At 49.5% G+C, this 27,768-nt stretch overlaps 1 protein-coding gene across 2 annotated transcripts in view; it reads right to left on the bottom strand.

The window, feature by feature from the left end:
• NRP2 (neuropilin 2) overlaps positions 1-26,871 on the bottom strand; it is a 248,896-nt gene extending 222,025 nt beyond the window's left edge. The window contains exon 1 of one of the 2 annotated variants that reach the window (XM_079977300.1): positions 25,932-26,871. In XM_079977300.1, coding sequence (XP_079833426.1) covers positions 25,932-26,004 — 73 coding nt within the window. In that variant the 5' untranslated portion in view covers positions 26,005-26,871. The remainder of the gene's footprint in view (positions 1-25,931) is intronic. The other variant, XM_079977299.1, reaches the window with a different exon arrangement.
• Between the last annotated feature and the right edge of the window lie 897 nt (positions 26,872-27,768).

Raw genomic sequence — 27,768 nt, 5'->3', positions numbered from 1 at the left:
GATTTCCCCTTCATTTTTGGAGGGGAAAAAGTGCGTCCCATGGGGCGAAAAATACGGTATAACCTCTTCTCCCCATACTGAGATATGCTTCTCAGTGCCATTTGTGGCCTGCATTTGGGTTATAGGTTATCTGGTAGCCAGCATCTTGACAGTGCAATCTGAAACACTAGTAGCTGAATAAAATGGGACTGACTTCACAGTAAACATGCTCAGGATCGCGTTGCGCAATTCAGTTTGCATTTAGAGTGTTACACCTTTGCGCTGGGGTGCTCAGCAAAACGTCCGAGGCAGTCGAGGCGACACACATCGCTTCTCTAAAAAGAGCAGGCATGTCACCATTTCCACATGATACTAAGACACAGGTGTGGACATCAGCATCAGCTGGAAGTTGCAATAAATAATGGAGCTGGAGATTTTGAATTGTGTCAGGCAGGGATGTTGAGGACTTGGAAAAGTTCAGTAACATCTGGTGGGTCACAGGTTTTCCACCCCTGGAATAAAAGCAGTTTCTACGTTTCACCAAATATGGTCTGAAGCTCAACATCAAAAAAGCTAAGATCATGGCCACTGGTCCCATCACCTCCTGGCAAACAGAAGGGGAAGAAATGGAGGCAGTGAGAGATTTTACTTTCTTGGGCTCCATGATCACTGCAGATGGTGACAGCAGCCACGAAATTAAAAGACACCTGCTTCTTGGGAGAAAAGCAATGACAAACCTAGACAGCATCTTAAAAAGTAGAGACATCACCTTGCCAACAAAGGTCCGTATAGTAAAAGCTATGGTTTTCCAAGTAGTGATGTATGGAAGTGAGAGCTGCACCATAAAGAAGGCTGATCGCCAAAGAATTGATGCTTTTGAATTATGGTGCTGGAGGAGACTCTTGAGAGTCCCATGGACTGCAAGAAGACCAAACATATCCATTCTGAAGGAAATCAGCCCTGAGTGCTCACTAGAAGGACAGATCCTGAAGCTGAGGCTCCAATACTTTGGCCACCTCATGAGAAGAGAAGACTCCCTGGAAAAGACCCTGAGGTTGGGAAAGATGGAGGGCACAAGGAGAAGGGGACGACAGAGGACGAGATGGTTGGACAGTGTTCTCGAAGCTACCAGCATGAGTTTGACCAAACTGCGGGAGGCAGTGGAAGACAGGAGTGCCTGGCGTGCTCTGGTCCATGGGGTCACAAAGAGTCGGACATGACTAAACGACTAAACAACAACCTTTCACATATTATACGCAGCACTTTCTATAGATCCTGCACTGACTCATAACAAGGACCTGATTTTCCCCAATATTCTGTGTTCAGAACTTATACACATTCTTGCATTTGCAAGGGGTTGGACTAGATGATCCTCAAGGTCCCTTCTAACTCCACAATCCTGATTCTCATCAAGAAATACTGTCACACCAAAGTTTGCTCGTTCCTCCAGTCCAGAACCACAACATCTGGGCAGGTAATGCCAACAATCTAATCAGCAACGTTGATCCCAATTCGAGAGAAACGCGAATTCTACTAAGAAACCCCTCCTGTCTTTGTTCAGCTTTTAACATATGATTCTGCCATATGCTTTAGGGTTGCACATCGTCAAGGTTTGCAAGCACAGGATAAAGCTCCTGGATCCTGGATCGACTCCAGTTCAGTATATACAACAATGTACGGAGGCTGTGCCAATATAAGTGCACTTTCCAAAGGAAACACAAATTCTCTGCCAAGGAAGCTGATATACCATGCTTGAAACAAACTATAAAAATCAATAGAATGCATGCAAATCTACCTGCCTTGCATTGACTTGCTTAATATACATGAACTTGCTTTGTAACAACTTCTAGATCCGAGGATTTAAACTCCATAGCAGATGGCCCACTTCACTGATATGGGCCGATACACACTGCACGTTTGGTACTTTGATACGGATGCGCGAGTACAAATTACATGTGCTGGCAAGGCATCAGCTGTGGCTGGTGCAGGTGCACTGTGCAACTGTTTGAATTATCCCACGACATCTGTGGAAACAGGGCTTTGGCCTGCTGTTTCGGGATTTGTTGCAGGGAAACCCAGTCACTTAGGCTAGAAGCACATTTTGCAGCGGACTTTTGACTGCTGCCTGAAGTGGTGGCCACACTCATTCCTCTCTCTTCTCTTGTGGGGGTAGAGAAACTCACCAGACCATGTTGCCATGTCAAGCATTTTTTACGAGAGAGAGAGAGAATGTGGAGTGCCTGCTTTTCCTCTATGAATATACATCAGCCATAACTTTTAATTCCAGACACACTCACACCATTCAAAAAGGGCACACTGCAAGTGTCCATGCCTAAGTAATATAACATACAGTACTACCTCTGGTTGCGAACGGGATCCGTTCCAGAGGCCCGTTCACAACATGAAAAGAGCGCAACCTGAAGTGCCTTATATGCACAGGTGCACAGCGCAATTTGGGGCTTGTGCGCAGCACGATTTAGCGCTTCTGCACATGCGTGAGCGGCGAAACCCAGAAGTAACCCTTTCCAGTACTTCCAGGTAGCCGCGGGATGTAACCTGAAAGAATGCAACATAAGGTATGACTGTACCCCAAAATATAATAATGTCCGAATCAGCCAACTGGAGAAGCAGTAGCACATATAACTAGAAGCAATTTTGCGGAACACTCTGCCCACTGAACCTGACCACCACGAGAGCTAGAAACATACAGGGAAGAAAGCAAGATTTTTCTGAACCTGGTTTCTTTGTCATTGGCCCAGTCCTCCCCACTAGTAAACAGTTGTTGTGTGCCAACAGTATTCTAGGTGCGCATGCCATCCCAGGTCTGCACAATTCCTGCACTGCAGGGGGTTGGACTAGATGACCCTCAGGGTCCCTTTAAACTCTACGATAATCCTTGAAGGTTTATGCATTGTTGGGTTTTTAAAACCTCGCCTATGGTAGCGTGACTCTGTTCTTATTCATCACAGGCGTATCCCACCCTCTCCCAAGGAAGTCCAGCTGGGCAGTCTGAGTTGATATTTGGAATAGCCCAACAAACTTCATGTCTTGAGCATTGATTTGAACCCAGATCTCTCTGCTCCAAGCCCAGAATTATCTGCTGCTTCGCTACTCAGAAACACTGGCATGTCGAAGGAAAAAACCCAAGACTCTGAGAATTTGAGAATTGCTATAATGGGAGGATCAGCAACTTACATGTTTCTCGTTGAGCGTTTGGCAGGAGGGCGTCCAGCAGGCATATTAGCAATGTGCTAATGTGCCACTACGGAGATGCTCCCTGCAGCCATCTTTGCTTTCCCCATCCCCCACCCCCAACTCTGCTAGAAGAGATTGGGGCTTTTCTGTGGAGACACAGGAGGAGAACGGATTATTAAGAGCCTTGCTGGGCAGAGAGCTATTTTGTCTTTTATGACGACTTTCTCCAATTCAGCTATTGCTCGGAGCCTCAATGCCACAGCAGAGTTTATTACACATTCTGCCTTAAACACACCGCTTCCCACTGAGCAAACTCGCAGTAACGGGAAGGAAATAGGAAAATCAGGACGAAAAGGGAACCGGGAAGAGGAAGGGGATTTTTGCTCATCCATGGATGCACGTTCACAAACCTCTCTCCATGGTTCCTCGATGGTTGTTTGGGGGATGAACTACTGCCTGCAGGATTTATCTCACCGGGCGATCTTATAACATGTTTACTCAGAAGTAAGTCCCGCAGAACTCAGTGGGACTTACTCCTAAGTCAGCGGGTGCATATCAGCTCAAACGTGTGTGGCAACCAACCATAGGTCTTTAAGATCTGAGTAATGCCATTATTCGGACGTGGGTGGTGCTGTGGGTTAAACCACAGAGCCTAGGTCTTGCAGGTCAGAAGGTCGGCGGTTCGAATCCCCACAACGGGGTGAGCTCCCGTTGCTCGGTCCCTGCTCCTGCCCACCTAGCAGTTCGAAAGCACATCAAAGTGCAAGTAGATAAATAGGTACCGCTCCAGCGGGAAGGTAAATGGCATTTCCATGCGCTGCTCTGGTTCGCCTGAAGCGGCTTAGTCATGCTGGCCACATGACCCAGAAGCTGTACGCCAGCTCCCTTGGCCAATAAAGTGAGATGAGCGCCGCAACCCCAGAGTCGGCCACGACTGGACCTAATGGTCAGGGGTCCCTTTACCTTTACCTTAATGCCATTATCACTGCAAACTACTTCTGAAAACGATTGCAAACTGCTGCACAACCAAGCTGGGGGATCTAGTCCCTTGGACAAGTGTCCAAAATTCATCAGGCGCATTTTGCACCTGGCTATCAGCCACTTGTGACAGAGCGAAGATGCCCGGGTGCCAGGATGGCACCTGACGTCTCCACCCTCTGGAGGTGCATCCCTGGGGATCCTCAGATCTTGACAGTTTTTGAATGCCAGCATCGCTTCCTGTAGAATTCTATCCATCATATTTCATCTGCACAATTGGAATGAATTTCAGGAACCCAAAAGCCGTACTGAAAAATACAACTTTCATTTAGCCCCCAAATGGCAACTAGGCGTTGTATTTTGGCGACTGCAACCCTGGTCTAAGGAGCCATTTGGCACCTAGCTTATATATCAGAGTTTCTAACACTGCCTTGCCCAGACATCCCTGATCAGTACAGTGGTACCTTGGTTCTCAAACTTAATCCGTTCCGGAAGTCGGTTCCAAAAACAAAGCGTTCCAAAACCAAGGTGCACTTTCCCATAGAAAGTAATGCAAAATGGATTAATCCATTCCAGACTTTTAAAAACAACCCCTAAAACAGCAATTTAACATGAATTTTACTATCTAACGACACCATTGATCCATAAAATGAAAGCAATAAACAATGTACTGCAATCACACAATCAATCAATCAGTAGCTGAACTGGGTTCCACACAGTCACAAAAACAAAAAAAAGAGCCAGAGAAACAAAAAACGCAAAGTCCAGTAGTACCTCTGGTTACATACCAACCTCCTTGCGAACGCTTCGGGCAACGAGCTTCGCTAACCCGGAAGTAGTTGCTCCTGGAAGCGAACTTTGCCCCAGGATGCGAGTGGAAATTGCATGGCAGAGATGCGCACATGCAGTGGAAAACCCCATTAGTGAAAGCACACCTCAGGATAAGAACAGTTTCAGCTTAAGAACGGACCTCCGGAACAAATGAAGTTCGTAGCTGGAGGCACTAAAACAAACAGACCTCAGCGTAACACTCAAAAGTGTGGCACTCAAAATGGAGCACGTTCGGCTCCCAAAAAAGTGGTTTGCAGTGTTTGGATTCCAAGTTGTTTGACTACCAAAGCGTTTGAGGACCAAGCTACCATTGTAGTAGCCAGCAGACCTAGGCAGGTGAGGATGTGTTGGTCTCCTGGCCTTCTCAATGCTGCCCATGGCCGCCATGCGAAAAAGGGGAAAGGCAAGGCAGTGGGGAGTTCAGTATGGTGTGGTCACAGCGTTGGGAGCATAGGATCGGCTGGCGCTGATGAGTGTTGGAATCCATCAACGTCTGGAAGCCACCATTTTGGCTATCCCCATCCTAGGCCTTTTCCTCAAGAGCCAGAAATGTTTCAAAATATTACAAAAGTGGCTTTGGGCCCAGAACCTCGACACCACCAAAAGCCTGAGTTCTGGCCAGAGCACCATCGCTCCTCCCAATCGCTTAGCTCACAGTCTGCCTAAATGTTCAGGTCCCAGTCCAAACCCTTTGGCACTCTTCGGCAGGAGATCATGTCCGCAGACAACGGCAAGCGTGCCAAGAAATCGGGGCCAGCCCTCCCATTAGGCGGAGCGAGGAAGCAACTTGATTTTGGACGTCGTGAAAGAACTGCAAATTTTAGAAATAACAGTTGTCCTTATTGCGTTTTTACCACCAGGGAAGGGGAGGTTTTTTTATATAATTTTGTGCCTCGGGTGCCAAAATCACTTGACCCACCATGGGTACTTTGCACCTTGGATTAGGGTTAAAGGGGGCCACCATTTTCTGCTCCACCTCAGGCAGCAAAATGCCCTGGCCTAGGCCCTGCAAGGAAATGGAAGGTAGAAGGGGAGGGCAGCGGTTTCACCTAAAAATCAGGAGTTTGGTGATCAAAGCTGGAGAATTGGCTTGTCTATCGTAGTTTCCTAGCAACCACAGAGAACCTTTCTTTCCCTTGCAACCCCCCCCCCCCAATACTGGCAAAGGATCCTGGAAATGTAACGGATGACAAGGGCAGCAGTGCCACCCGGCTGACGATGAGTCTGGGACAAGGGACAAGATTCCCACTTACCGGTACCACCTCCAGGGGGCCCTGGGGGCCCAGGCACCCCCATTTTATTGCCGTGGGCTCAACTAGATTGGGGCCTGCACCTCCACCATGGGGGCCCAACAGTGGAGGTGCAGGCCCCCGTTTAGCTGCAGCATCAGAGCATGTGCGCTGTGCCCTCGCGGTGTCATTACAGTGCGGCGCAGTGCTTGCAGACATTGGGCACCCACAGTGTGTTGGGCCCAAGACGGCGCCCCTTGTCCCAGTTACCCAATATGTGGGCCAGCCTCTTATCTGAGCTTGGAGATAAGCAGTTTTGAAGGATCATAAAGTGTTAGGGGAGGAAACCATTGGAAGAGCATGATGCCGAGAGTTCACGATTCAAAGAAAAAAACGTCTCCCGCACCGGGAGAGACTTTGATAGAGGGGAAACAAAAACAGGATAAGAACCTTGTATTTGAAAGTATACACTGATGGATGCCAGCCCATTCCGGAAGACTTGATTAAGGCAAACTCCTACCTCACTCGTGTGTGTGTGTGTGTGTGTGTGTGTGTGTGGTTTTTCTGTCTGTAATTACACATCAAGAAGCACAAGGACACTGGAGCCGGTCCTTTGAGGGTTCGATTCGACTTTGACTTCAAAGGGTCTCTGCCCTTTATTTTACAACATGGTGACTAGAAGAATTTGTGCTTCTGCTAAGCGCCAGTATTAAAACCATGACAGGAGCTGCAGTGATTTACAATAGCCGATCATGGCTAGCAGGAATCCAGGATGTGGGGAAAGGAGAGTTGTTGGTTGTTTTTTTTTTAAAAAAAGTTGTTTTTGAGGGTTGATGTTGCTTTTGCAAAGAACCCAATTCTCCTTTGGCTTGCAAGTATATTAATTAGAAGTGTCAAAGGGCTGCGGCGAGGGTGAAGAGGAAACTGAAATTGGTTATTGCCCCCTCTCTCCCTTGGGCGTGCCTTGGCTGTCATCGAGCCACACTTTCCGGATTAGACTACTGTAATCTGGGACCTCAAGGGGGATGCAGAGCTTGTATCGGAAACTGCACATCACTGAGCAGGGAGAGAAAGAGAGGCTTTAGCAGATTTCCAGTTTGTTGGTGGTGTTTTTCCTCTCTCTCTCTCTCTCTCTCTCTCTCTCTCTCTCTCCTTTAGGACAAAACTGCACCCATCCTCCATCATAAGGGATATATTGTCTGCTTTGAGATGGGATCCCTCTCTGTCCCCCCCCCTCAAACCCCTGCATTCCCACCCCCAGGTTCTTAGAGATCTGCAATTTGTTTTCATAGCGCAGCTGGTCTGCCTAAAGGTCACATGATTTGGCAGCCATCCCAGTTGTTAAAAATTAATTTTTCCTTATTAATACTACTGGGGGTCCCACAGGATAGGATCCCAGGCTTATCTGAACCTGACAGCTTCCTAAACCCTATGAAGGATGCTTTATCCTCTAAGGCTATCGGCGGAACAAGGCCGCTGTGTCCTGAAACTCAACTGCTCTGGAATCCTGTTAGGAAACCAAAGCAAATTCCTCCTTATTCTTATTCATTTCTTTAATTTATGTACGCGCACACAATGGCTGTCTTCTAGAGAGGGAAGTGGCTTCTGGGTGAAGCCTTGAGGTTGATCTATAATATCCCTATGGCCTTAGCCACACACCCAAAGCAAACAGTGGTAGAATTATGTGGAATTCATCTATACAGTGGTACCTCAGGTTACATACGCTTCAGGTTACATATGCTTCAGGTTATTGAGAGTGAAAGAGGAGAGTGCAAAATATGGTCTGAAGCTTAACATCAAAAAAACGAAGATCATGGCTACTGGTCCCATCACCTCCTGGCAAATAGAAGGGGAAGAAATGGAGGCAGTGAGAGATTTTACTTTCTTGGGCTCCATGATCACTGCAGATGGTGACAGCAGCCACGAAATTAAAAGACGCCTGCTTCTTGGGAGAAGGGCAATGACAGGCCTAGACAGCATCTTGAGAAGTAGAGACATCACCTTGCCAACAAAGGTCCGTATAGTTATAGCTATGGTTTTCCCAGTAGTGATGTATGGAAGTGAGAGCTGGACCATAAAGAAGGCTGATCGCCGAAGAATTGATGCTTTTGAATTATGGTGCTGGAGGAGACTCTTGAGAGTCCCATGGACTGCAAGAAGATCAAACCTCTCCATTCTGAAGGAAATCAGTCCTGAGTGCTCACTGGAAGGACAGATTGTGAAGCTGAGGCTCCAGTACTTTGGCCACCTCATGAGAAGAGAAGACTCCCTGGAGAAGACCCTGATGTTGGGAAAGATGGAGGGCACAAGGAGAAGGGGGCGACAGAGGACGAGATGGTTGGATAGTGTTTTCGAGGTTACCAGCATGAGTCTGACCAAGCTGCGGGGGGCAGTGGAGGACAGGAGTGCCTGGCGTTCTCTGGTCCATGGGGTCACGAAGAGTCGGACACGACTAAACAACAACAACAACAACATGCTTCAGGTTACAGACTCCGCTAACCCAGAAATAGTGCTTCAGGTTAAGGACTTTGCTTCAGGATGAGAACAGAAATCGGGCTCCGGTGGCACGGCAGCAGCAGGAGGCCCCATTAGCTAAAGTGGTGTTTCAGGTTAAGTACGGACCTCCGGAACGAATTAAGTACTTAATCTGAGGTACCACTGTAATAGCAAGGTTTTCTTTAAAAAGAAAAAAAGTTTTGAGAGAGAGTGCAAGTGTCTAGCCCTGCAAAAGTTGAAAGTGCACAGGCAATGCCTGACAAAATATGGGAGCAAAATCTACACAGCTCTTTTGTGTATCGACACTCCCCTTCACGACGAGAAAAGGCCGAATTACAGCACAATCCCAGCCATGTCTACTCGGAAGTAGTTTACTGTTGTGCAGGAGACTTCCATGAGCTCCTTTACTCTTCCTTGCCTACTGCTGACCAGATGGGGCTGCCACCGAGAGCTGTTCCAATGCCACGTGGGTGTGTGGGTGTGAGAAAACTCACTCCCGTATCTTAAACATGTTGTAAATATAATACAGAAAAGGGTTTAACATGCATAATTCACTCAGGGGTTATAAGGCAGCTGCCTACATCCATCTCCTAAAAGGCACTCCTTTGGCAAAACTCTAGCAGTGGTTTCCAGTATTAAGGCGCCTTCCCTGAGAAACGCATTGAGTGATGCTGTTTTTCCTACACAACTTTTATTATGCACACCTTATGAAATCGGGGCGCAAGACAGTCACAGTTAAAGCACTTCTTTAAAAATTCACTTATTTCCAATGAGAGCGATTTATGCAGGCACATCCAACTCTCTCAGGTCCTACAAGTGTTTTGGGGGAAAGTACTCACCATGAAGTTATTACAGTAAGTGCCACATCTTTAACATTATTTTTTTTGGGGGGGGGGTACCAGCACTGCCTACTCATGGGGAATCCCAGAAAAAAAAGCACTGGTTATGCTCTCCTGTGGAAGCCTGGACACCTTTAAAAAAGCCTATTTGCCAGCTATTCAAAGAGCTGTTCAAGCGTGGACAGAGTTTCTGGGGTACAAGGAAGGTGACAAGTCTAAACAAAAGGCACTATCAGGAGTTTCCGAATCAGGGCCAAGCCCATTTTAAACCATATGGGGAATTCCGTCTCCTTGCTTTTGCAGTTATCCCTACTCCAGGGAAGTTAACAAAGCAAATATCGCTGACTTAATAAAGTTGATTAACATTCTTAATTAAAGGCAGGCTAGGTTGTTTCAATGGTGCTTCCGACAGCTGTCCATTTCCTGTTGCGATTCCTCATTTCCAATTTTTTTAAAAAAGCAAATCCCCTCCATACCAGGATTTCGGAAGCCACAGAACCAAACTTACCAGTTAGTGTGTACAAAATATTTGCTGCAGGCCTGCCTGCCTCTCCGCAGCAATATGTTCTGCTAGATTTAGTGGAGCCATTTCTAAAAATACTAGCTTTTAGCAAAACATTTCGAAGTCTTTATGAGTGCACATTGCTCAGAGCTGCATAAACAATATCTCTGCTGTGGACACCCAGTTTTCCACCCTCCCCTTCCTTTTTCTAACCAGCCCAGGGAGATGACAAAAACACCCAGTTGTGTCCAAACACCTGATTTTTATCCTTCATCTCCAACGGGCTGCCTTAAACTGATGTCCTGTTTGCTTGACTACATACAAATCGGCAGCTGAACTGTTTACCTCATTTTTTTAAAGTTTTTTTTTTTACGTATATAAAATTGCAGAAGGCATTTTTCTCTTGATGTACATTACCATATTATTGTCTATTTAAAACTCTTTCCTCTTCTCATCTTACATCCCTTTGGGGAGCTGAGACAGGCTTTCATAATGGAGGAAAGCTTTCAAACACACCAGATTTTGACATAAATTTATCTACCTCCAGCATGTTTTCTTACTCTGCTTTGCTAATTACCAAAGCCATCTGTGGTGAAGTCAGGGCTTCCTCCTTGTCACAATTTATCTTTATCTCCTGCTAGATTATGTAGCGAAGTCACATTACAGTATCTCGGATATCACACTCATTTCTTTGATGATGGAGCCCGAACGATATAAACAGGATTAGGATTTAATTACCAGATCCAGCACTGGGTCAATACCTCCCCCCCCCTTTATTTCAAATAACAGGAGACTGGCAGGGGCCCAAGAAAAAAAAATGGCATAGCAGTGGGTTAGAAAGAGGGCCACAGTTCTGAAGGAAGACAAAACAGGAAGCCCCACATTCACCAGCCCACAGATGACTGAAAACCAGATGACTCACAGCTGAACATGGGAAGTGATTTCATTAATAAGGTACCACGTGATGAGACAGCAGATAGCAAACTGAAGCAATTCCACTTCCTGTTCCTATCTAGTCAAGAATTCCACCCAGGACTCCTCTTCTCTCTCTCCAGACATCAATAACCTAAGGCTGCTACTCTCTCCTCTGCTCGTCTAGGTTTGCAACCTTCATAAACTTTGCCTCTTCCTAATGGGACGCAGGTGGCGCTGTGGGTTAAAGCCTCAGCGCCTAGGGCTTGCCGATCGAAAGGTCGGCGGTTCGAATCGCTGCGGCGGGGTGCACTCCCGCTGCTCGGTCCCAGCGCCTGCCAACCTAGCAGTTCGAAAGCACCTCCGGGTGCAAGTAGATAAATAGGGACCGCTTACCAGCAGGAAGGTAAACGGCGTTTCCGTGTGCGCCTCTGGCTCTGGCCAGAGCAGTGATGTCACGCTGGCCACGTGACCCGGAAGTGTCTCCGGACAGCGCTGGCCCCTGGCCTCTTAAGTGAGATGGGCGCACAACCCCAGAGTCTGTCAAGACTGGCCCGTACGGGCAGGGGTACCTTTACCTTTACTTTAATGGAACATGCTCCTGCCACCCTAGCAGTTCGAAAGCACATCAGTGCAAGTAGATAAATAGGTACAGCTCTGGCGGGAAGGTAAACAGCGTTTCTGTGCGTTGCTCTGGTTCGCCAGAAGCGGCTTAGTCATGCTGGCTACATGACCCGGAAGCTGTACACCGGCTCCCTTGGCCAATAAAGTGAGATGAGCACCGCAACCCCAGAGTTGTCCACGACTGGACCTAACGGTCAGGGGTTCCTTTACCTTTAATGGAACATGACCAGCTGCAAAACAATAACATAAGCCTGCAATTCTATGAGTTCTAGACATAATTCTGCTTTCACTGGGCAAAGATCCTTGCTGTATTTTGTCTCCATTCTGTTCTACAGTCAAACCTCGGTTTTCGATCGTCTCTGTTGCCGAATGTTTCGGCTCCCAAACCTAGAAAACCCATAAGTGAGTGTTCCCGTTTTCAAACGTTTTTTGGAAGCTGAATATCCAGCGTGGCAGACAAGAGGCTTCTGATTGGCTCTTCCGATTGCAAGAGCCAATCAGAAGCCATGCCTTGGAAATGGAATGTTTCGGAAGTCAAACATTCTTCCGGAACGGATTACGTTCAGCTTCCGAGGTACCACTGTAGTTCTTTCTTTACCAGAACTGAGTTGGAATGGACTGCAGAAATCTCAACTAGATCGTCCATGACCGTTGACCATCCAACCTCTGCTTACAGACTTAAGTAGAGCAAATCTCATTGCATTTGCCAGTGCTTCAAACATCCTTAGGTGTACACTGCGATTCTGCCATGACCAACAGGACTACAGTGGTGCCCCGCAAGACGAACGCCTCGCAAGACGGAAAACTCGCTAGACGAAAGAGTTTTCCATTTTGGAGGTGCTTCGCAAAATGAATTTCCTATGGGCTTGCTTCGCAAGACGAAAATGTCTTGCGAGTTCCTGCCGGTTTTTTTTCCCTTCCCCCCCTTTTCCTAAGCCGCTAAGCCGCTTATCCGCTTATCCACTAAAAGCCGCTAAAAGCCACTAAACCGCTAATAGCGCTAAGCCGCTAAGCCGTCAATGGGCTTGCTTCGCAAGACGAAAAAACGCTAGACGAAGAGACTCGCGGAACGGATTCTTTTCGTCTTGCGAGGCACCACTGTACTCTAAAAAGTCACACTGATTTCAATGGAACTTTATTCAAAGCTGATTGGTTTTGAATCACATCCTCATCGCACCACCAAACAGGCTCCCACCGTTTCCTGCCCTAGACACCGTGTGCTGGCAAGCAAAGGAAGCGAGGACTGCTTCCTTTTGGTTTCCTATTTATTTAAATGTAACTATTCACTCATTCCCACAGTGAGGCAGCGGCACTTGGCAAAGAAAGCTACTTGAAGTAGATTTGCTGGGAATGTTTACATTTGTTCTTGTAAAATATACTGAGCCTTTCATGCAGTAATGTGTTGTGCTTATAAATGTTGCTTAACTGCAGGGTTGGAATGGGAGAGAGGAGGACTCAAGGGAAACAGCACGAGGGAGCTGTGCGTTTTCTAATATATACATTCCAATTTCTTGGAATTATATAGTAATACGTTTGGGCCTTCTGGGATTGCATTATTAACAGCTTCTCAGCTTTTGCCCCCCCCCCTCCTTTTTTAAAAGAGTCAACAGTTTCTGAATTTCTCCCATCCTTCTGCAGAAAGACATTGGGCATTTCTGAGACCAGAGAATCCTCAATATTTGGAAAACTCAATCACCTTACAGGTGCGTATCCAACAATATCAAGGACTCCATCCTTGAAACATCACTAAAAAGTTAATATCCCCCCTCCAAAAAAAATCTAATAGGCATGTCTGAATTTGGAAAAATCCAACTTCCCACATTACAATTTATTGCTGGTTAAATAGTTTGGTGGCGCTGTGGGAAGGGACGCGGGTGGCGTTGTGGGCTAAACCACAGAGCCTAGGACTTGCGGATCAGAAGGTCGGTGGTTCGAATCCCCGTGACGGGGTGAGCTCCCGTTGCTCGGTCCCTGCTCCTGCCAAACTAGCAGTTTGAAAGCACGTCAAAAGTGCAAGTAGATAAATATGTACTGCTCCAGCGGGAAGGTAAACGGCGTTTCCGTGCGCTGCTCTGGTTCGCCAGAAGCAGCTTAGTCCTGCTGGCCACGTGACCCGGAAGCTGTACACCGGCTCCCTCGGCCAATAAAGCAAGATGAGCGCCACAACCCCAGAGTCGGCCACGACTGGACCTAACGGTCAGGGGTCCCTTTACCTTTAAATAGTTTGGTGAAAATTTGCAGAGCAACAATAATATACTAATTGGGGATTGCCCTCTCAGGAATTCAGGGATGTACACTGAGTGCAGAATGACAGGCTTATAGAACTGGAAGAGACCATTAGAGTCATCTAGTCCAACCCCTGCAATGCAGAATTTTTCGTCCGATGTGGGGCTCGGACCCATGATCCTGGACTAAGAGTCTCATTTATGGATTAATTAAAGATTTGATAGAACTGAAGTAACAGATGAGATGCAGGAGGAAAGGTTGAGATGAAGACCCACAAAAGTTGAGGAGGGAATTTATTGATTATATCTTATTTGTTTCCTTTGTGGTTGTTTGTAAACTTGAAAACCCAAAAATAAACTATAAAAAAGAAATTAAGAGTCTCATACTCCAGATTTTGCCCTTGGTGGGAGGTGGGTTAGAAGAATTCTCAACCCGACACAAAGAAGCAGCTATTTATACACAGCAACAATACTGCTGAACAGAGCGCTGGTTAAAGACGGGATGCGGAGGAGTGCAGAATTTCATGTATTGATTCCAACCAGCCATTGGTTTCTAGTTATTAATAATCATCATCCGATGTAAAGTTTTTACTGTGCAAAATGCATCATCGTTATCACCCCCATGCATTTCAGCAAGACTAGCCATTATTATTCCCATATGATAGATGGGGAACTGAGGCTGAAAGAGAAGGATTATTGCTGAAGCCACCTAACAAGGCCATGGGATTCAAAGCCGAGGCCACACCTGCCTGGTCTCAAATACAAACATACCCTCCTCCCTTGCCTCCTATTCGAATGAAACAAAATGGGGAACGGGAATGGGGAACAGGGACCACCAGACCTGCTTCATATAATAAGGTAAAGGGACCCGTGACCATTAGGTCCAGTTGTGACTGACTCTGGGGTTGCGGCGTTCATCTCGCTTTATTGGCCAAGGGAGCTGGCGTATAGCTTCTGGGTCATGTGGCCAGCATGACTAAGCCGCTTCTGGCGAACCAGAGCAGCGCATGGAAACGCCGTTTACCTACTTGCACTTTGATGTGCTTTCGAACTGCTAGGTTGGCAGGAGCAGGGACCGAGCAACGGGAGCTCACCCAATCGCGGGGATTCGAACCGCCGACCTTCTGATTGGCAAGTCCTAGGCTCTGTGGTTTAACCCACAGCGCCCTGCTCTCAACAGAGTGACAGCCAGATGGGATACAGGTATTAACACATTTACGTCGCCAATGGAGGACATTGTCCTGAACAACTTCTTCCCATTTCAAAATTGGAAATTCAATAAAGCTGGCTGGTTGTTTCTGAGGCGCTCCAGACTTCACATAAGGCAGCGAGGAGTTTGTGTGTGGTGTCCCATCCACACTTTATCATTGATTTAAGCTCTGTTGGAGGACCTTCTCCCATAACCAACCTGCCTGAGTGCTAAGATCAGCCGGGGTAGGGGGGCTTTTTCCTGGTGACACCACCCTAATGTGACTTGCGGGGCGCTGGCATGTGTGAGGGCCTTTTCAGTGGTAGCCCCTTGGAAGTGGGATGTTCTCTCTTCCAAGATGCATCAGTGCAAGATGCACTGGCACTGTACAGCTTCCCTGCTTGTGGTGAGGTCATGCAATGTTTTCAGTCAGTTCCCCTTCCCTCCTCTGTCTTGTCACTCACCTTCGGTCAGATATTGATGCTGCAATTAGTCCAGGTCCTAGCGAGATGTCAAGGGCACTGTCTGGTCACGTGGTATGGGGTCACTTTCGGCTACTGCGTTCCAAGGATGTTGAGAAGATGCTTGGAGAGTTCCACCCTACTACATGCTCCCCTGAACCTTGCATGCCAATGTGGTGTAGTGGTTAAGAGCGGTGGACTCGTAATCTGGTGAACCGGGTTCGCTTCCCCGCTCCTCCACATACAGCTGCTGGGTGACCTTGGGCTAGTCACACTTCTGTGAAGTCTCTTAGCCCCACTCACCTCGCAGAGTGTTTGTTGTGGGGGTGGAAGGGAAAAAGGAGAATGTTAGCCGCTTTGAGACTCCTTCGGGTAGTGATAAAGCGGGATATCAAATCCAAACTGCTACTCTTCTTCTTCTTCTTCTTCTCCTCAAAACTAGCTGTTGGGGAATGATGAGTGTGCCCGGGGGGTGATAAATGCCTCATTGTGGCAGAGGGTGTTTCTTCCTACCTTCAAAGAGGTGGTGGTGTTGGTCCTTTTCCTTAAGAGGAACCTCCATGGAGTCTTAATGGTTGTCATAGCCATCCACCAGCTCACCACCTGCCAACACCCTCTTTTGCTATTCAAGGTGTGTTTGGATTAAGTTGATTATCTTGACCCATTTCAGTCTGGCTTCAGGTCTGGTTTAGGGAGCAGAACAGCTTTGGTCACTCTGGCTGATGACCTAGCTTGGGACAGAGAGGAGCGGGATATAATCCTGCTTATTCTTCTCAGCAGCTTTTCATACCACTGACCACAGGATCCTCCTGTGATAGTCCCACTGCTCCCTGGAGGGCTGGTTCCAGCATCGTGTGACTCCTGTCCGGTGTCCTAGCAATCTTGCTTGGGGTCTCATAGGGTTCTCTTCTGTCCAATGCTGTGGCCATCCATGGATTTAGAGCTTAGTGCCATCCCTATGACACCCAGCTCTACAAGCCAATAAGCTGACGCTGGATCGTGACAAGAGGGAGGCGCTCTGGAAATTTCCTTGTGGTCTGTTCTGGACACAGTTGCACTCCTCCTGAAGAAGCAGGTCTGTAGTCTGAGTCCTGGATCCAGCATGGTTAGTAAAGCAGAAGGGGCCTTAGAAGTGAGGAATGCCTGTTACCAGCTACGGCCTTCCAGGATCACAAATATTTGCCAGATTAAGTCTCATGTTTAAATTACTGCAACGCTGAATGTTCAGCTACCCTTGAAGACAGTCTGGAGATTGCAGCTAGCGCAAAACAGTTATTGCCTGGTGCATCTGCATGCAGTCATATAGCACCTTGCAAGAGCTGCACTGGTAGGCAATATACGTGGCCGACTCTGGGGTTGTGGCACTCATCTCGCTTTATTGGCCAAGGGGGCCGGCGTACAGCTTCCAAGTCATGTGGCCAGCATGACTAAGCCGCTTCAGGCGAACCAGAGCAGCGCATGGAAATGCCATTTACCTTCCCGCCGGAGCGATACCTATTTATCTACTTGCACTTTGACGTGCTTTTGAACTGCTAGGTTTGCAGGAGCAGGGACCGAGCAACAGGAGCGCACCCCATTGTGGGGATTCGAACCGCCGACCTTCTGATCGGCAAGTCCTAGGCTCAGTGGTTTAACCCACAGCGCCACCCGTGTCCCAGGCCCAAATTAAGTGTTGGTATTTAAAGTCCTGCATGGCCCGGGGTTCCACGTATTCGGTGAAGCACTTTCTCCCCTACCATCCATTCTGGGTCACGTGATCAGTAGGGACAATTCTTATTGTTGTCCCGTCAGTGGTCTTGGGCTGCTACATAGCGACGTGTTCAAGAGCCTTCTTTGTTGTGGCCCCACAACTATGGAATTGTCACTGTATCTAAAGTCCAAAATGGCAGAATGGATGATGGAAGCTTTGTTTTCATTTGCTGGCAGAAACCCATCAATCTCATTCTCCCAGTCATCTGTAAGTAAGACCACCCACTGGTGTTACGTGCTCTCATGCTGTTGGTCCTATTGGTAGTTTCACTAACTGATTATTTTAATTGCTGTTGTGCATTTGATATACAGTGGTACCTCGGGTTACATACGCTTCAGGTTACAGACTCCGCTAACCCATAAATATTACCTTGGGTTAAGAACTTTGCTTCAGGATGAGAACAGAAATCGTGCTCCGGTGGCATGGTGGCAGCAGGAAGCCCCATTAGCTAAAGTGGTGCTTCAGGTTAAGAACAGTTTCAGGTTAAGAACAGACCTCTGGGACGAATTAAGTACTTAACCCAAGGTACCACTGTATCTGTTGTGTGTGTTTTGATATTGATGGAAGAGCATCACTCTGATGCTGTGAAGGGTGGTCTACAAATTTAACCAGTGGAATAAAAAAAAAGTATGTTTTGAGCATTTTTGGTCATTCTGGGGGAATAACTGGAGTAGGGGAGGAACTTCCCCAAGTTACATCACTCAGAGATATCTGTGCTGACAGTCAAGTCGGGCCACATTATTGGCCTGGCCTTTAGCGCTTGGTCCTCCTCTTTCAACAAACATGGCTGCCTACACCTTCTCATGCATAGCAACGCTGTGCAATTGGAACAGTCCTACACCAGAGTGCTTGTGAGTGTGAATTTCTCTGCCAGAAACTGCACCTCACATGCTGCTGTTGCAGGAATATTATGACCCAACAGCAGTGGTGAGATTAAAACCACAGCCTCGCTCCCCACAAATGAATGCGTGACTAGGCCTGCAGCGCCTGCCCACCTAGCAGTTCGAAAGCACGTCAAAGTGCAAGTAGATAAATAGGTACCACTCCGGCGGGAAGGTAAACGGCATTTCCATGTGCTGCTCTGGTTCGCCACATGACTCTGAAGCTGGCCACATGACCCGGAAGCTGTATGCCGACTCCCTCAGCCAATAAAGCGAGATGAGCGCCACAACCCCAGAGTCGGCCACGACTGGACCTAATGGTCAGGGGTCCTTTACCTTTATGGCTGTAGAACAGGGCCTTGTTTTCACTTTCCCATTGCAGAACACGGCTATGTCATGCAGACATTTTTCTGCCCTTTAGTCTCTTTTCTCCAGCACACTTTCTCCTCTCTTGGCTGGAGCACACTGCAGGGTTTAGATTCAGAGCCACAGGTGGCCACGTGGGCTTGCCTTGTAACAAGGGGGTTGGCCAAATGGTAGCTTCTCATCCCTTCAAATTGTAGTAATCGGAGACGCAACAGGGACAGGACCAGGCCGTCACACCCCCTGCTCCTTGCTTCCCTTGTGGATTTAATGTAGGTCATATGCTTTTCTAAAGGCAGGGAGCTTCTGAGTTACGAGACATTTCTTTATCTTCAGTAAATGGAGTAGTCCGGGCTCAAGTTCTGGAGCTTGAAGACCAGCACCGCACAGGCAATCTCCCCGAACGGAATACTCCTCCGAGTCTGCACCCGATTCCTAAACCAGCAGATGGCCTCTTTGCTACGAGAGCTACATTGGAAGCGTGAGCCAAAAGGGCAGGGGATAAACAGCCCTGGAGACAAAACTCCCACCATCACAGCCTTCAGATGTGGTCTGCCTGGGTCAGGACCAGGGCAATAAAAGAAAGCCACCGACTTCCTTCTGAAGAGAGCAGAAAGAAGCAGGGGAGGGAAGGAGCAGTAGGCGGGGAGCTTGGGCTTCACCTTCCAGGGCTATCAATCAGACCGCTTTCAATAAACACTAAACGCAAATTGCTGCAAAGACAAATCTCCACCAGCAACAAAGGACCTCCAATGCCTAGCTTGTAGGGTGAAAGGTGCCTATAGACATAGACATAGGCATAGGCATAGGCATATACATATACATAATGTGCATGTGTGTGTGCAACGCTTTATAAGTGTGTGGATTTATAAATATTTAAATTAAATTAATCAAATAAATAAGCGTGCTATTCTCCTGGGTTATGAGTTTTCACATTTACTTAAGCAGGGAGGTCGACTTTGAAGCATTACCCGCCCCCCCCCCCTTGGCAAATCAACTCTTTACTGACTCCCCTTTTGCTTACAGTTCTAGCTAAGCCACACAGGAGTTGCCATCACTACCTTGCCAATTCTGTATTCACAAATAAAGAACCGTATTAGATTTACGGGCACTGAAAAATAGCTGGGGATCCCACCTAAAACTACCCCCGTGCAAGTCCGAAAGAGTGAATGCACTGCCTTAAAGGATATAATCCTCAACCACATTCAGTTATCTTGAATGTGCACCCTTGCCGAGTAACTTTTACACAGGAGTAGTTCCACTGATGTCTACCGTATTACACCAGGTTGGCCTACAAGCTGCTCCCTTCCTCCTCCTCCTCCTCCTCCTCCTCCTCCTCCTTTATCATTAACAGCTTTGCTCATCCAAAGCAAGTTTCGGGACTCTTTGATTATATTTGTAAAGAACAGAGATTCAATCAAACTAAGTCAAGCGGCTGGGGCGATACAGCTTAATCACAGCTCTGCTCCCCTCTATTAACTTTATGCCGGTATTAAGGAGAAATCAATCAGTTGAAATGAAGCATTAGCCACAATTTCCTCCTCATGTGGGAAAAGCAACAACAGGCAGAGGTTCATTTGCAACTGAAATTGTTCCTGAGGGTGGCGAGAGATCGAGAACGGTTCAGCTCCAAGAATGAGGGAGTTTCCTTTTGCGATACATCGGCCCCCCTTCCATTTACACTGAAAGCCAAGGCTGGGAATCTGCTGAGCAGAACCGAAGGCCGTGGTGAAAACGTATCGTGAGCCGGAGAGCCGCACACCATCGTTACATCTAATTAATGCAATCTGCATATCATTTTCACAAACACGGCAGATGCTAAACTACAGTTGGTGGACATGTTGCACAGATTCTTGATCTGAAGCTCCACTGGGGGGCGGGGGAGAAATGTTGCAGCAGTCCTTGAAAAGTCTTAATATGTCTTCTAATGTACGAAGCCGAAAGTTCGGAAACCTAAAGGCAGCAGGCTTCTTTTGTTTTTACTTGCATACTGGAATCTGAAAGCTTTCACATCTGTTTGCCAGCAGCATCTAATTTATCTCTGAAACCTTGAGGACTAGGCAGTCCAATCAAAATTGGTGCAAGGAAAGTTTCCCTAAAAGCAGCAGCAGCATTTCATAGGCTGCAAACAAGCCAGCAATAACTTCGGACAGCAAACACAGATGCTGCCCAGGCACATTCACACAGGACACCCCAATCTTATTAAAATTAAGAAATCCTTCTTATATGATGTTAGAACTCTCAGCTCAGCTACTGCGGCTGAACAATCGCTAGTCTTCTTTCCTGCATTCCAACTGGTCCACCTTTGCTGTTCCAACCCTTTACAGCTCCCATAGCCATAATAAGCCTCAATCCTGTATGGGAAGCCCATTAGAAGGTACCACTTAGGGACTCTGAGCTGATTTGTCTTACCCATGTTCTTGTATTTTGTTTGGGTGGGTAATCTTTGTCTTAATAGAATTTTTATGGATTGCCTGGGTTTTGTTTCCGCTTCAGCGGCCTAAGCAAATCAATGCCAAGTGGTAAAAAGAGATTGTTCTCTGCTACAAACAGGGACAGCAGCCCTCCCTGCCTGAGAGGAGAGTCATTCACAAGGACTGGACTAAGCACAAGAAAACCCCTGGAACCACACGCCAGTCTTTATGCGCCGATACATTTCGACCCACGAACAGCGTGGGAAGCAAAGTTAGCTCTTGTCTTCTCCAGCAGCCGCCGCGAAGAACCCAAGCCACCTGTTTTTACACCTCTCCCTAACTCTTGTTTGCAACGCCATTTGGTTTGCATCAAGCGTTAGCTGGAACTTAAGCATACAGAAAATCCCCCCAGAGCGGCCGGGAGAAAAAGTTACATCATTGCACTGCGGCGGGGGACAGAATCCTGACACCTGCAGTTCTGCCAGCAAATCTCTCCACGTGCGCCAGAGAGGGCTCTCTGAACACCACAGCTGCAGAGCCCAAACGGAGATGCTTCTTATTCACAGAATCATAAGCGCTGGGAGGGACTCCAAAGGCTGCTTCGGCCAATCCTGAGCCTCCATTCAGCAACCTCACCTTCTCCCCCTACCCCCCGCACATCTCTGCAACCCGCAGTGAGCCATAAGCAGGTACATCTGCTGCAGGCAGCCCTAGCAAGCCATCCACATGCTCAAAACCCAGAAAAATCACATTTTTTGGTATGCAATTACGTTTCTATTTGCAAAGCTAAGAAGGTCCAGTAAGGTTTCGAATCGGGTGGAGGGACGGCGTGTTGAGATTCCGGCATTGCAGGGGGTTGGACTAGATGACCCTCGGGGTCTCTGACAATTCTACGATTCCATGAATCCAATAAAATATAGGCCTCAATCTTCTGTTGAGGTTCACAGGGCACAACATGGAACCGACAAGCAACACCTGACTTGCCGAAAGCAAATTTGTGCCGTGGCAGATTAAGCCGCCAAGATACCCCTTGCCACACTTTCCAGTTCTCACCAGCCATGCTTGCCCGGCACATGCTTACAGATCTTGTCCACGAAGAGCTCTGGGGCCTGCCCCAGAGAACCAAGCAGGAAGGGGGCAGGCAGCTCCGATGAGGCTCCTCCATGCTCGGCAGCTGTTGCACTCTGCCTAAATGGGTACTCTCCAGGGCTCAACAGCTGGGCAGGGAGGCAAGGGTACTACTACTGCCTGCAAATCTTCACCTGACACCCCCAGCCCTCCCCACCCCCTTACTTCAGCCTGCCTGTGTGTGCTGGGCCTCTGGGAAAGTGGCTTGCTAGGTTCCTGGTGGCTGCCAAACAGAGGTTCCACTGCAGTCTCCAAGACAGGAGCCGTCTCTGCAGCACAGCACGAGTGCCAGGAATCCAGGGACAAGCTTGTATTTTACTACCGCTTCCCCTTTTCTTCGCCCCCCCCCCGCCTCCATTACTTCAATCACATGTTTCTGCTTCCCCTGCCGTTTTCACTTAAATCATCTGGCGGGGTGGGGGTGGGGTGGGGGGAGAGGAGCGGATCCCCTGGAGGGATTCCACAGAACAGTGGCGATGAGATGGCTCATAATCTACTTAGAGGAGAGGGGGTTTTGCAAGGGAAAATACAGCTCCCGGCAACCACCTTGCTTATCCCCAGGAGTCAAAAATCCACTCTGGAGCAGCTCTTGGGAATGTGCACATCAGCTTTTCAGAGGTGACTTCAGGCAGGCATGCTAAACCGAGGTGATTGCTAGGGCTAACAGCTCCGGAGAGCAAGGAAGCGTGTTTCATTATCCCGCATCACTTTTACCCCATATGCCCAGTCCAAATGGGAGAGCAGAGCCCCTTTCTGCTCCTGGCCTATTTCTCTCCCTTCCATTCCTTTGGTGCCCTGGTTTACTCTCTGAACAAATGAGCCACTGAAGCAAGTTAAGAGCACCCTTAAGGGATAACCAAAGGCAGAAACAAGAATCCGGACTGAGCAGTGGCGTAGCGTGGGTTGTCAGCACCCGGGGCAAGGCAAGTAATTTGCGCCCCCTAACCCTAACCCCCAGATGTTGTGCCCGGCCCCCCCTGCACCCCCCACGCTACGCCACTGGGACTGAGTCTCCCTCCCCTGAACCCTTCTGCCAACACTTATGCTTCATACTCTACCCTCTAGATGTTGTTTGGGTTGGCTGGTTGCTGAGTGTGGAGGCCTGGGGATGTTTCAAGCAGTTTTATGCTTTCCTTTTTTGGGAACCAAAGTGACGTAGCCACCCCTCACCCTGGACCACAACTGGGTCTCTTCGGCCAGTCCATTCTCATCTCAACTGTTTCATAGATCATTTAATTCATCTATAGAGAAGGCTCCCTTCTCTATATACTGTAGTAGCTGGTCTTTACAGTGAGGAGAGCGGAGTTTGCAGCTAGGGAGAAAAAACATGGCAGGCCAGGCGGGCATTCCAGCCATCCATTCTCTCTTGCCCTAGCAGGGGTAAAGATCAATCTGGCAAACCTCTCGCCCTGCGAGGGGAGGCGGAGGTGCGCAACCCTGCCTTCAGCAAGTGAGCTGGTAACTTCTCCTAAAGGCGTTGTTTTTGCAAAGGAAAGCTGCGGGGCTGTTTTTAAGCGAGGGGCGGAGTGATGGTAGAGCGGCTGGCGTGGAAAGGGGGGGGGGGGGAGAGGCTGGAAGGAAGCAAGAGCAGCCTGGCAAAGCCAGCTTCTCCTGACGGGACTTGATGCATTTGTTTACACGCCGCCCAGCCGAGGAGAGGCGGGCACTGCCGCAAGGTTCAAGCCTTGCCAAAAGGGAGAATCTGCTGCTGCTGGCGGCGTGCAGCACGCTCTGCGCCCGCCGCACCAAGCGCCGCTGCCGGGAGAAACCCGGGAAGAGCGCATTCGCTCGGCGCCGGGCGTTTTACGCACGCGGCCCTGGCCAAGGAACCGGCCGGAGGCTTTCCAGCTAGGCGTGAAACGAGTGATGGGTGGGGTGGGGGGAGAACGTCCAGAAATACAAAGAGAAAAATAAGTGTGTGTGGGGGGGGTATAATATACAGCTTGCATTTAGAACAGGGCGTCCGCCCACCCACCAATAAAACGCTTCGCTTGCCTTGCTGCAATCGGCTGCCGCCGCCCTTGGATGCTGGCAGGGGTTTCTGTGGCCAGACAAACACCCAAAGCTGTCCAGTTTAACACTTGGGAACCGCCGCCGCCTGCGATTTGCGGCATGGGTTCAGATCTCGACTAGGGGGGTTTTCTCTCTGGTTTTCCGCCATGCCTTCCTTGTCTCAGAGAGGGGCCGGGGCTCAAACCGACTTAAGGAGCCCAGCCTCCGAGGCGGAGGCCGCGCGCTCTCCGCCTCTAGTTGCGTTGGCAGAGGTGCTCTGCGAGAAAGGCACTCTGCTTATGCTCAGGGCCGCTCCCTACGACTTGATTTCCGGGGCCTGGAGACCCCCGGCTCAAACTACACCCTAGTTTCCTCACCAGCAAAATGGTTTCCCCGTCTGTTTTTTAAAGCAAAATTAAACACGCGTACCCCTCGCCAGGATTCCCGGCTGAGGTTACGCTTGGCACCGTGGCGGGCGCAGTTTACCTGGGGGTCTGCCAGCCCCACAGAGCTCGGAGAGGCTTGCTTGCGCAGGCAAGCGCCGCTGAGATCCTTAGCACGCTTGCTCGCCAGGAAGCCCCAATGAACAGAGCGGGGCTGGCTTCTAAGAAGACATGCCTGGAAGAATCGCGCGGCGGGGAATGCCGACCACTCGCCCCAAGCTGCAGGGATAGCGCGGGCTACAAGCATCGTTCCCTTGCCTTCTGAGCGCCTCTCCAAGGCTGGTACTGCCTCGCTCGTCTTCCCTCCCTCTCCCAAATCCTGTTGTTTTGCTTCTAATCTGCCTTATCTGAGTTTTCACTGCCTGCTCGGTGGCTAATTCGGAGGAAATGAGTGTCAGCTCTCCGATGGAGTAATTAAGGCGGACGGGTTTAGTGCGCCCTCTTCGCCAGTAAGCGGGGATTAGCTCCAGACTCCTTTTTCAGTAACAAGACTGGAGGAGGAGGAGGAGGAGGTTTTTTGTTTTTGTTTTTAAAGAAACAAGACCATTTTACTTTTGGTAATAATAATTCATTGCGGTTTGGGTTGGGGGAAGCAGTCTCTCCTTATCTCTGCATGGCCTTGTCTTACTTATTTCTCCTTCCACCCCCGCCTGTTGGTTTTTTTTTTTTTTGGGGGGGGGGGGGTTGGTCAGTTCCACCAAGAAAAGTTTACATCCTACTTTGCAAGGTTGTCCTGCTGCCTGTTTGTCTGTGCTTTGCTGATAATGATTTCTCTTTAGCGGGCTTTTTTCTGCCTCTCTCTCCCCCTGTAAGCAAAGCCACAGGACCGGGTGTTATAGGGGCTGGGAGACACCAGCACTTTCCCCAGTTACTGCAGCTGTCAGATACCAGGCGAAAAAGGTGTGATGTTCTTACTCTCCCTTCCTCAACTGTTATTCAGAAAACGCCACCAGCTTTCCGACTTCTGGAAGCCCGCTGGTTCCCCCTTTTCATTTGCAAGAGATGAAAACGTGGGGAATCTGCGAAACGCATCCCAAACGTATAAATGATTTATTATGTCTTTCTGCTCAAAGATAGAGAGCTCTTCTGGGCAGCTCTCCGGGGAATTACGCTCCGCATAAGCGGAGTGACGGGGGGTGGGGTGGGAGAAAAAGAGTCTTGCCTCCGCCCCCGGAAAAATTGCAAGTCGAGGAGACTTTGTAGTATTTTCAGACCTTTGATTTATTCCATATGTGACAACAGCATTATAAAAGGGAAATCCTAAACAGCCCTCCTCTTGCCTATTGCAAGGCGTACCATCCCCGCTACAGCCAACTCTACTGGAGGTGAAAGTTGGATCTGGGGGAAGGAGAAGAGTTCTGGGTTCGTGGGTGTCAGCAGATCCACTGGAGAAATGTGGCGGCGCAAAGGGGGCTCGCTCGCTCCCCCTCACCCCCAACCCACACCCCTCAAATATGAAATCGTTGACAGGAACGTTGGGAATACTCTGGTTTGCCTTACCTGCTTGCCCCGTGACTCCGGATCCGACCAGGTGTAGAAGCAGAAGTGCCCAGAGGAGAGGAAACGTATCCATTTTGGGGAGGAAATGTTCGGCGGCAGAAGGGCGATTCCTCCCAAGCGGCGTGGGCTCGGCGACGCGGGTGGATGCGGGGGGGATCGAGGTGTTTCCTTCGCAACTCCCTTCTCGTCCTCTTCCTCTGCGAAGGGACACCGAGCCGGAGACTCCCCTTCGCCAAGACTTCGAGTCCCCTTCGGGGCTCCCTGCGCGCCGCTCGCTGATTTAAACACACACTCTCACGCGCGCGCGCAAAACCCACTTCCCAAAAGGATCAGGACGCTGGAGGGAAACTCCTCGCATTCGCCCGAGGAAGGAGGCGCAGGCAGCTGCTCGGGAAGCCGCGCGCACCCGCCCGAATGGCACACGGCGCTGGGGATCAAGGCGGAGACGCACGCGCGCACGCCTTTACGCAGGAGAGGGAGAGCGCGCCAGTTCTTCAAAGTGGCGTTCCCTTTAGCGCGGCGGCGCTGCCAACGCTCCGAGCCGAGCCGCCGACAGAAAGGTGCCGCCTGGGCATCGCCAGCAGCCGGGCTCAGCCTCCGATGGACGTCCACACGCACACAATCCGGAGCGAGATGGCAACGGGTCTGGCCAATGCTGCTGTTGCTGCTCCTCCTTCCCAAGCCCCGGAGTCCGGCGATGTCCCTTGTCCCTCCTCGCCCGCCTGCTGCCCCTTTGCGCTCAAGGGCTGCTGCTGGTGGTCAGTTTCACGCTAGAGGCGTTTTCCGGATGCAGCGCCGGGGAGGAAGGAAGAAAGTGCTGCTTGCTGCTGCTGCTGCTATTGCAGCCGCCGCCGCCTTCCAGATGCAGAAATCCCCCGGCTGGCGCTCGAGTTTTGCTCCAAGCCGCCGCCGCCGCCTTGCTTCTCCTGCTGCTCCTTCCTCCTCCTGGGCTTTGCGCGGAGCTGAGCGTTGCCGGCGCCCTGTTGCCTCGCTTTGCCTGCCTCTCGGCTCGCTCGCCGCCTTTTCAGGCAGAGCGGCATGTGCATGTCAGACAGAAAGGCAGAGCTCTCGGATTACACGCTCTCGCAGGGCCCGCCCCTTCGATGTTTCTCATTTAAGCCCGACGCGCCGAGAGGGGAAGGGGGAGAAGGAGGCAGAGCCCCGGGAACGCCGAGCAGGCCACGCTCGCAACTCGGCTGCGATCCAGCGAAAAAGGAGAAGGAGAGGAAGAGGGAGGGTGGAGAGAGAGGAAGAGCCGAGGCAGCAGAGCTCTTCTGGATTCCCTTGCAAGATCAAAGCGGCGGCGGCGGCGGCAGAAACTGGAGTGCCCCCCCCCAACTCCTGCGCTCCCGGCTGCAACCCGCGCCTCGCCCTTGGCAGAAGCAACAAGTCCAGGGCAAATGCTCCTCTCGCTTTGCACACAAACACACACACTACATACAGCATCCTGCGCTGCCTAGGTAGCTTTATATTGGCGGCTGCTGTTGGGCGATTCTTGCAGGGCTACCCTGGTTATCGTGGCTTGGATCTGTGCATGGCACGTTATTATGTAGATGGGATTATTTTTAAGAGCACATTATTTTTACGCCCGGGAAACGGGGCTGCAGGAGGGAGAGAAGGGGCGAGGTGATCGCGCTGGAATGCAAAAATGCGAAGCCTTGAGCTCCAAACATCCGCCCACACGGAGTGAGACACACAAATAACACTTAAGAGGCTGGCAGGAGACACGTTATTTGCTATAACACCGTGGAAGGGTTTTTACTTAAAACTTGCCAGCAGCAGCTCAATAAATAAATTTACCTCTGGGATAAGGCCAAGTATGTAAAGACTCAGCCTT

Source organism: Podarcis cretensis (genome assembly GCF_951804945.1).
Source record: "Podarcis cretensis genome assembly, chromosome: 1".
Taxonomy (NCBI): Eukaryota; Metazoa; Chordata; class Lepidosauria; order Squamata; family Lacertidae; genus Podarcis; species Podarcis cretensis.
Note: the sequence above shows the minus strand (reverse complement) of the source record. Positions and strands in the feature narration are given on the sequence as shown.